We start from the raw sequence: 9612 nt of genomic DNA, 5'->3' as shown, positions 1-9612 counted from the left end.
AAATAGCCTTGCAATTGGAATATAGGCTTTGGCTTAGAAGAGCAATTTCGAAAATTTACCTAAAAAAAATTAAAGAAAAACAAGACTGCTTCAAATTTAAAATCATACATTTTGTTTACTCTGCTCTGCGATAATTTCTCTCCGGATCTGGCAACGCCGAGGTTTCAGGGCCCCAACGTCGCTGATATGCTTTGAAATCATAAACATTTCAAGGTAATTTGATTTATTTGAAATATTTTTATTTTTTAAACTATCCTTTTTTTGTTATATTACGACTCCTAACTGTCAATTGCCCCACACGATGCTCTCGATCCAGTCGGTGTAGAGGTGGACTTTGGTATAGACACTCGGGAGTCCTTGGGAGCCACAAACTAATCCATATGAGACAATCCCTATGACCTGCTTCAGGCACGGATAGAGCGGATGCTGGACGAATATAGGTCCGCCGGAGTCACCGTTGCAGGTGTCCGCTTGGCTGGACATTGAGCCGGCACAGAACTGGGTGCGTGTATCGATGCTGAAACGCAGGCGCTTCTGGCACACCTCGTCACTGAATCGCTGGAGGTTGACCTTCAGCAGGTGCGAGGACTTCACACCGTCCGCGGTAAATCCCCAGCCGGCGGCTGTGACCTGCTGAACATCGTTGCCGCTGTCTGGCGGAAGGCATACCGCTGCCACATGGTCGTTGAACTCAGCCTTCCGATCCAGTTCCACCAGGGCAATATCGTTTTTAAAGCCCTGCTCTTCGTCTTCAGTATCATATCCAGGGTGCACCACATAGTTGACCACCCGAAAGTCCTGAACCAGAGCATCATCGGTGGTGCTGTTGTAGTCCAGCTCCCCCAGGCGAACTACAAATTTGGGCGAATCAAAGTTTGGGTCCAGTCGCTCGGCCTTCGATCTGACAATTAAAAGTACACATATGGAAGGAGTATCACTCAAGAGAATCCCAGAGAATACTTACTCATCCGTCTCCAGGCAATGCGCCGCAGTCAGTACGAATTTGGGATGCACCACGGATCCACCACAATCCCAATTGATGTCCGACTTGGACTTGTTGGGCCGATGAGTGCCGATTAGGGCCATGAAGGGAAACTCTTTACCGGATGCCTTTGTGCCGCCCACGATGAAGGGCGTGGACTGGCAGGCGGATCTGACCTCGTTGTATTGCTTGCACTCTAAAAAAAAAAAACGAATATTCAAATTCCATCAATCGAAGGGAATTGTTGCAGTCACTCCTCACGCTTCTCAAAAGGCCTCGTCTGTTCGGCTGGCTTCAGATTCTGGTGATCCAGCGGTATGGGACAGCAGACAATGTCGTTGAACTCGTCGCAGTACTTGACTTCGGCTCCGATCAGGTGCTGGTTGTAGAATATCACTGGACAGTCGGAGGGCGTCAGCTCCTTGCACTCGCCCGTTCCATTGTCGCAGTACTCGGTCACCACGCTGACTGAAGCAATCAGCAACAGAATCTGGATTCCCGGAAGCGCATACATCGCAGTGCTCTGCGATCACAACTGAGAACGGCGCTCGAGGTGGACAAGATCACCAACTACAGGTTATCTACGAAGAGCTTTAAGCTGGGCTTATTAAGTCAAGCTTTTGATTGTAAAGCTGGAGGGAGGACTTGGGCCGACAGCTGTGACTTACAAAAAGTTCCCTTAGTATCTAACTTAAACATATCTGAGAACTGTTTACACATTCAATGGAAAATGAATAATGCAATAAGCGATAAAATATAAGATAATACTACTATAAATTAGGCTTATGTCGTTATGTCAGCTTGAACTGACTTGGGAGTCCCACAAAGTCTAATTGTGGCGCATGTTTTGCATGTGCTGATGCTGCTGCATGTGCTGCATATACATTTGTTGCTGCTGGTTGATTTGCTGCTGCTGCTGTAGGTTGCCACCGCTGCCCAAGGGAACGCTGGTTGTTTGTACTGCGTTGATTTGTTGCTGCTGCATCTGTTGTTGCTGCTGTTGCTGCTGCTGCTGCTGCTGTTGCTGTTGTTGTTGCTGCTGTTGTTGCTGATGTGGTTGCTGCGGCTGCTGCTGATGCTGTGTTTGCATTGGAGACTGCGTTTGGCTGGTTATTGCATTATTGCTGGTATTGTCGTTGCTGAAATTGGAAAAGTTATGTTTAAACCGAAGTAGAGTTTGAATTAAATGGCCCTTACATCTTTTCAGTGTGAATATCCTCCAAGTTAAGGTGGGTTATGAACCTCAGGCGCATTTGCAGCAGGGGCCGTAGCCGCTTAATGATGGCTTCCGATTCGTTCTTAATGATATTACCCACATGTATATACTTAATGTGATAGCTGAAATGATACAAACACATTTGTTTAGTACCCTTTCATGCGATTTTGTGGATTTGCTTACAGGAAATCGCAGATCTGGTCCATGTACTGCAGAGGCTTCGGACCATGATGCTTGTCCACGATCTCAAGAATTTCGTAAAGCAACACGGCTATGCCAGCCACAGCGTTCGGTTTTTCCAACTCTATTCGTTGCAGGAAGGGGCCAAAAACGTGGCACAAATACAGCAATTGTTGTTCGGTTCGCACGCACGGCTTTAGCTTCTCCTTGAGGTACCTGGTCATTGCCGCCAGCTTAAAGGCGCCCATGTGATGGAACACTGAGTGAGCTACTGCCAACACCACGGCGTAGGTCTTTTCTAGCATCGCCTCACGCACTGTCTTGAAGTTAAACAACTCGAAAGCATTGAATCTGTAGGTCCAGTTCAGCATATTGGGTGTGTTGAGCATATCCTGTAGGCGATCGTATATGCCGCTCCAGTAGGGCTCAGGCAAGGCAGCCAGAACAATGCCCACAGCATTAATGTAGCTGTGAATGTCCTTTTGCGGAATAACCGCATATCCGCTTACTATAACATCGATGAGATTGCTGGCCACCAGTGGCGGTGCCACCGGCAGACCCAGCAGCTCCACGCATGTCACATAGAGCGCATGGGTTGGCGCATTCGGGAACTCGTTAAAACGCCAATCGGTGGAGTAAAATACATTCTTCCCACTAATTGCTGCAAAATAAAAGGGGTTACGCATGAATATATGAACACATCATAGTATTTTCCCAAATCCTAGCTTACTGTCTGCAAGTCTCCTGATCAAACTCATATAGTAGCTCAATTCGGGGGTCCACAGCGAGTCTTGGCTTTGCAAATACACCTTGTACGGCTCACTAACACTCCAGTTGGGCGGCCGAATCTCGCTAAAGGCGCTGGTGATAGCGCCAACCTGGAACAACACAGTGTATTAGAAGAAGGGAATATAATATTCATAACAAATCTTACAAGTTTCTTCTTTAGCGCAGGGCGGTCTCGTAAGATTCGCTCATAATAATGGAGGGTGTTGTACAGATATGTTATAGGTCGATCTGCAATTTAAAGGGTAATTTAAAGTTATGAAATTCTCGAAAGCCACTTTTAACATACCGTGAAACTTGTAGAGTATGCTCAGATGATCCAAAATGAAGCCCAATATCTGGTGGACATTTGTAATGGTAAGTTCGATAAATCTGTGCACTACCACATCCAGAACGGGAAGGAATCGCAGACAGACATTGCTGAAGTACACGGGCAGCGGAATCTGTGAAGCTGACTCGTCCAACGCGAACTTCTCTGGATACTTTTGATGGAATGACAAGTGTTTGTCCTGCCTGAGAAATAATAACAACTATGCCTTTGTGCTCTTAACAAAATCAAGTGTCCAACTTACCAGTTGCTCTGCTTCCAGTGATCAGGATTATTGTCCTTGCAGAACTCCTGAACACGATTTCTCAGCTCGCTGGCTTTCAGCAAGAGCAGCTGAATTATGAGAAAGCAGACTTGAGCCTCGTTACCCTCGTGCGTTCGCAGAGCCAGGCAAAGCACAACCCTATCGATGGTCACAACGTTGAACTTCCAAATCATGTTGTTAATGGTGTCGACGCACTTGTGAATAAAGTCGCGGCCATCCGATGAGCTAGCTACCTCAGCCACCAAGTAGTCACAAAATTTACGCAGATGAGTGGACAAGGCTCTCGCGCTTATACCCTCCAAAATTCTAAAAAAAAAGGTATGGTCAGAAAAAATGATTGTGTTTAAATCATAATGTTACGCACTTGTAAGCCACTGGGCTTATGTTCTCCGTCTCCCAAATTATTTTGAACAGAAGGCAAAGGAATAAAGGATTCGTAGTTGGACGCAAGAAGTGCGCAATTATGTCATTCTCGTTGGTCATCGACGTCCAGGTTCGATATTCCTCTTCCACGGCCTTCTTCAACTGCTGCTTGTTCTCCGGAGGTTGGTTGTTCTGCGTAAAGTACTCGTTTAAGGCGGGCGGAAAGCAGGCTAGGGAATGCATGGGCCACGAGTGCGGCGTGTGCTGAATGATGTTGGAAAGGAAGTCCTTGCACCATCCCTGCATTTCATCGCCGCCACCATGTACGTGCATGGATCGAGCTAGCGTAAGAATAAGTACTCTGTTTAGCTCTTCGCTCTCATTAGACGCCACTGCTCCGGGAGATTTGTCGTTAAAGTAACGCGAAAACTGCGGCTGAAACTCGGCGGATCCAATGCTGGTGATCAGACGCAGTGCAGTAGATTCAAAACTATACAAAGGGAAGAACTTAGAAAGAAGTCTATACTCGATAAACGTATAACTAACCAGAGATTGAGCTGCATCTTGTTTGTCTGCGGCACGGAGGACAGAGAATGAAGGAGAGACAGCAATTGGACCCGGTAGTGAGTAGGAACATGGTGCAGCCGGTACGAAAACATCTCCATTAAGGTGTGCAGCATGGCCCACGCATGGTTCTTAAACACTGTTGGCATCAGTTGGCCTTTAGGAGGAAAAAAAACCATAAACATATTGTTTAATCACTTCAACAGGCTGTACTTACTCAGGAATCCCTTTATACCGAGCGACTCGATTTCTGTATAAACCAGAAGTCTGGCATAAGTTTCCAGTAGTGCAGCCGCTGGAACTTGACCCTTGCTTTGGGCCTGTTTTAACATCTGAGTTACGAAGCTGTGGATTAACGACATCTTACTGTGCACCGTCAAGCTGTCCAGAACCGTGACCGAAAAAGTTACGGCTGGGATTTGGCCACCGTTTGGAGATTTTGAAGTGCCATTTAGGGCATCCAGCAGTAGACCCATGGGACGCCCGAAGTACTCCTGATTCGTTGAGTATGCATTGCAGATGAGAATTATGCGGAAGTCGTTTCCTAGCGTCATGTTCATCATGGTGTTAGCCGTGACTAGGTGCTGCAGAAAGCTGGGAATTAAGCAGTTAGTATCTAAACACCAAAGGAAGTTAGAGGTATTACTCGTAGTGGTTTTTCAGTGCAATTGGCAATGGTCTGGTGATGTTCATGTTTTCCACTCGTGCCTTCTTCATCAGGTGAATCCAAACGCAAATGGGTGCCATATGGCGAACCATCGAGGATTTATTGATATCTGGCAGCTTAAGAGGCTCTAGCTCGGGATATAGTAGGTCAAACAATCTGAACACAGGCAGGAAATTGGTGATCTAAAATTAAAAGCGATTAAAAATAAGATCAATCAGGTGGAGAACAGGATCTTACAGGATTTTTCTGTATGCTTCCGGATATAAACTGCAACAGAATCCACATAAGTTGATCGCGACCCTTGCGAAGCTCCAACTTGGAAAGCTATAGGTGAAAAGTAGTTAATTACAAGAAATATTAATTTCATCCACCATGGACCTACCTTTTCGTGGAGCGCCAACACTATGTGCATAAAGCTTACGAACTGAAAGAGCACAAAGTAAATTAGTTGCGAAGAGAGATGCAGCCACATCCACTCGTAGGGCGTGATCTGCTCGTCTGAGGAGTTAAAGCCACTTCCCGCAGTGGCATCATTCGCCTCCGTCATCTCCATGGCCTGCACTATGAGATTAACCAACTGCTCTTCCAGGGCATTGTAGCGCTGCTTCTGATGCTTTTGCAGGTTCAGCATTTGAGAGACCATTTCCCTTGAGTACGGCTGCTCCAAAACGTAGCGGAGTAGGGGCTTCTGCTCTTCGAGCAGCTCTGGCTCGTAGGGCAGGCTACCCTTAAAGTTAAACTTCAGGGTATTGTGGTCCAGTCGCCAGGAGTTCATCATGTGATCGGCATAGCCGAAATGCTCTACGATGGGAAGCATGCTGGCATGTCCAATGATCGAAACCATTTGTGCCGTGGTGCGGAACTCTTCGACAAAGTCGGTCATCAGCCGGTTGAGTTTCCAGTGGTAAGGAAACGGACGCATAATCTCGTTGGCAATAAAGTAGGCGGGCAGCAGGCAATTGTTGCGATCAAAGATGAATCGCAGGATATCCTCAACGGCCAGTAGCTGTGGCATGTAGGTAACGTTGACGTTCAGCGGAAACCATTGTGCCTTGTCGCGGCATACCTTCATGATCTCGCGCACACCCTTGTAGTCCACCTGGACGATCACACGCTTGATCAGCCGGAAGCTCTCGATCCAGAAGGTCCTGTGCTCGAAGTCCAGTTTCTCGCACATCAGCACCTTGTCGCACAGCATCCTGGCGGTGATCACGTGTGCGTCCACCAGCTTCACCAGTGCCGCCATCAGCACTTTGATGTGATATCCGGAGGCACCGGCGGCACGCAACAGGTAGAGCCGAAGCACCTGCTCCCGGTTCTCCTGCGCCACGTTCCCAAAGGCGGTAACTGAAACAGATAGTTTTTAACAATTTTCGAGTTCCAGCAGACGCATTTACCTACCCAAATCATTGGCGAAGCGGGTAGCTCGTTCTTGCTCGGTGTTTGGCTTGAATACAATGACGCTAACGAACGCCTCGTCAAGGGAGTCGACCTTCTGCGAAATGGAGAGCGTGGATGAGTGGGTGATTTTTTGGAGACGCAGGGTTTCACTATTACCAGAAACTCGTTAACGGTGTCTATAACTTGCGTTTCCATATCCATTTAAATTATTTTTCGCATATCCGACACCGCATAAACAAAAACTACCTGGGCACAGTGTGACCAAATGGGGCTTAGTAAAGAATCTAAAAGTGGCTTTTTCTGATAACAAGAAATAGCTAAAGGATTAGATTAAAAACGCCAGGCAGGCAGCACTGACTGATTAGCCGGCATTTAAAGCAGCTGGTCGCATTGAGTCGAAAATTACTTTAGAAACTAATTGACTTGATTTGTGGAATCGCACAAAAATCATGAAGAAAGTTCTGGTTACAGGCGGAACTGGGCTGGTGGGCAAGGCCCTGGAGGCTGTGATCAAGGAGCAGTCCCCAGAGGACGAGCAATGGTTTTTTGCGGGCTCTAAAGATGCAGATTTGACGTAAGTCATGAAGAAATTCAATTGAACGTATCCGTAAACAAATTCTCTCCACAGAAATCTGGCCGCCACGCAGGCACTCTTCGCCCGAGAGAAGCCCACGCATGTCATCCATCTGGCTGCAATGGTCGGAGGCCTGTTCCACAACATGAACAACAACCTGGACTTCTTGGTGAGCTCCTGGTCTCACAGATGATTCCAAAACCCATTTCATGCGAATCCACTTTTAGCGCAACAACCTGCTCATTAACGACAATGTCCTGCAAACGGCACACGAGCAGGGATGCGTGAAGGTGGTGTCCTGCCTGTCCACATGCATTTTTCCGGACAAAACCAGCTACCCCATAGATGAGACCATGGTGCACAATGGGCCGCCGCACCCCTCCAATTATGGTTACTCCTACGCAAAGCGACTGATAGACGTGCAGAACCACGCCTACCACGATAAATATGGCCGGGTGTACACCTCGGTCATTCCGTGCAACATATTCGGTCCCCACGACAACTATAATCCAGAGGTCAGCCACGTTATTCCGGGCATGATCTATAGGATGCACCAGCTGGTTACGGAGAAGACTGACGTCCCCGAAAACGACAAGGTGTTCACCGTTTTCGGAAGCGGCATGCCACTACGGCAGTTTGTATACTCCCGGGACCTGGCGGAGCTGATGATCTGGGTGCTCAGGAACTACGAAAGTGTGGAGCCCATCATCCTAAGCGCGGACGAAGTGCAGGAGGTGACGATCTTCGAGGTGGCCCAAGCCGTTGCAAAAGCATTTAATTTTAATGTGGGTTAAAAAGCGAAATTTGAGACAAGGCAAGATATTAACTTGATTTATTCCAGGGAAGACTGGTCTGTGATACGAGCAAGTCGGATGGACAGTACAAAAAGACTGCGTCTAATGCCAAGCTTCGCTCCTTCCTGCCAGACTACGCATTTACGGACTTGGAAACGGCAATCAACGCCTCGGTTAAGTGGTACATAGAAAACTACGACCAGGCTAGAAAGTAATTGAATATTCCAACCCCAAAAAAAAATGTAAATAGACAACGAATTTTCACAGAACTTTATGCGCGTTTAATGTCCAACAAAATAACAATACCTTAATCAGTCCAGGAGTCGCCGTATTGGTTCTTCCTTCCAGCGGGTTCACTTTGTGCCTGCTCCACGGGTCGCTGTTGAACGGCAACTGGTGGTTCGTAAGGTCGCGAGTATGGACTCTGCTGGTGCTTCGAATACTCTTCTCGGTTCCTTCGTCGCAGGTCCTCGTAAGACTGGCCCGGCTTAGACGGCTCCAAGGGCAACTCTGCCTCCAGCATTGAACCAGCTGCTGGGAAGGAGAATGTACAGAATCATAATAGGGAATGCGAAGAATTAGATGAGCTTACAGTCCAGGGTGGGGCGGTAGATGTCGTCAAGGCCGGACAAAGTAGGGCGCGATTCCGTGTCCAGATTGAGAGAAGTGCTCCTCCCGGGCTGATACGCCTCATCGCTGTACACGTCCGCCGAGCTCGGCGAGAAGGGGGCCAGAGTGAAGGCCCTGCCCAGATTCTCGTCCGGTGTGATGGAGCTGATGACACCGCCGCCCTGTCTACGCTGACGCAGCAGCTCGCCCAGATGGGAGTTGGGTAGGCGCATGATCTTCTCGGCACACTTCTGCTGGTAACTGAACTTGCCCACAAAGTAGCCCAGAATGACGCCCATCACGACCTTGGGCACGGCGCCGTACTTGACGTGTCCCTGCAAATAGCCGTTCTTGACGCCGAAGTAGGCCAGCAGGCCCAGTCCAGTGCCGAAAGGCAGGCTGCGCTGGAAGAAAGACTCAGTGTTGCACTCACGTAACGCCTTCACCTCCTCCGCAGAAAACTGATAGTCCGCCTGAAATAGATGCAAACGTTTGGGTAGTGGCAGTTTAAGGACCGTAGAGCACTCACCAGGGGGTGGGGAGCGTGCGGCGGTGGATGGTGAGAGCCATCGTTCAGCGGGGAGTCCATGCTGATACAATTTAATGTGGAATTTGTGAAATGTATAACGGACCAACTACCGGCGCAGCCGATTTGCCAACCCTGGTCGCCGGCGAAACGGGCCAGTGACTTCTGCACATCTCCAGAACTAGTGATGGTCGATCTATGCACGATGGTTGCGATAGGGACTCTTTGTCTATCCTAAACTGGTTAAAAACCTTTTTCTTTAAGAAGTTAAAACTAAATAACAAAGACAACATTCATTTACAGTTGATACAATGGAATTTGTTGTCAATATAAGTAAAATTTGGAATAGACTTTCAT

The 9612-nt window shown here is 47.9% G+C and overlaps 4 protein-coding genes across 5 annotated transcripts; 1 reads left to right on the top strand and 3 right to left on the bottom strand.

The window, feature by feature from the left end:
• Positions 1 to 215: 215 nt before the first annotated feature.
• CG3700 (uncharacterized protein) lies at positions 216 to 1526 on the bottom strand. Its single transcript, NM_137892.4, has 3 exons — positions 1244 to 1526; positions 965 to 1178; positions 216 to 901 (listed from the first exon to the last, which is right to left on the bottom strand). Exons 1-3 carry the CDS (start codon positions 1494 to 1496, stop codon positions 286 to 288), a joined length of 1083 nt encoding a protein of 360 aa, NP_611736.1. The 5' UTR covers positions 1497 to 1526; the 3' UTR covers positions 216 to 285.
• Positions 1527 to 1535: 9 nt separating this feature from the next.
• Positions 1536 to 7033, bottom strand: MED23 (Mediator complex subunit 23). The gene is made up of 15 exons (NM_137891.3): positions 6909 to 7033; positions 6753 to 6846; positions 5734 to 6698; positions 5589 to 5675; positions 5331 to 5533; positions 4902 to 5278; positions 4667 to 4841; positions 4122 to 4610; positions 3737 to 4063; positions 3454 to 3677; positions 3313 to 3395; positions 3109 to 3256; positions 2382 to 3039; positions 2180 to 2320; positions 1536 to 2121 (listed from the first exon to the last, which is right to left on the bottom strand). The coding sequence occupies exons 1-15, from the start codon at positions 6945 to 6947 to the stop codon at positions 1812 to 1814; spliced, it is 4320 nt and encodes a 1439-aa protein (NP_611735.1). The 5' UTR covers positions 6948 to 7033; the 3' UTR covers positions 1536 to 1811.
• Positions 7034 to 7103: 70 nt separating this feature from the next.
• Gmer (GDP-4-keto-6-deoxy-D-mannose 3,5-epimerase/4-reductase) lies at positions 7104 to 8387 on the top strand. The gene is made up of 4 exons (NM_137890.3): positions 7104 to 7326; positions 7381 to 7495; positions 7554 to 8111; positions 8168 to 8387. The coding sequence occupies exons 1-4, from the start codon at positions 7202 to 7204 to the stop codon at positions 8333 to 8335; spliced, it is 966 nt and encodes a 321-aa protein (NP_611734.1). The 5' UTR covers positions 7104 to 7201; the 3' UTR covers positions 8336 to 8387.
• On the bottom strand, positions 8383 to 9563 carry asrij. Of its 2 annotated transcripts, none has more exons than NM_137889.3 (3): positions 9259 to 9563; positions 8713 to 9202; positions 8383 to 8651 (listed from the first exon to the last, which is right to left on the bottom strand). In NM_137889.3, the coding sequence occupies exons 1-3, from the start codon at positions 9316 to 9318 to the stop codon at positions 8428 to 8430; spliced, it is 774 nt and encodes a 257-aa protein (NP_611733.1). In that variant the 5' UTR covers positions 9319 to 9563; the 3' UTR covers positions 8383 to 8427. The 2 variants fall into 2 exon arrangements, with proteins under 2 accessions (NP_611733.1, NP_001261143.1); NM_001274214.1 differs by having other exon boundaries at positions 8383 to 8654; positions 9259 to 9400.
• Between the last annotated feature and the right edge of the window lie 49 nt (positions 9564 to 9612).

The sequence above is a fragment of the Drosophila melanogaster genome, chromosome 2R (genome assembly GCF_000001215.4).
Source record: "Drosophila melanogaster chromosome 2R".
NCBI lineage: Eukaryota > Metazoa > Arthropoda > Insecta > Diptera > Drosophilidae > Drosophila > Drosophila melanogaster.
Note: the sequence above shows the minus strand (reverse complement) of the source record. Positions and strands in the feature narration are given on the sequence as shown.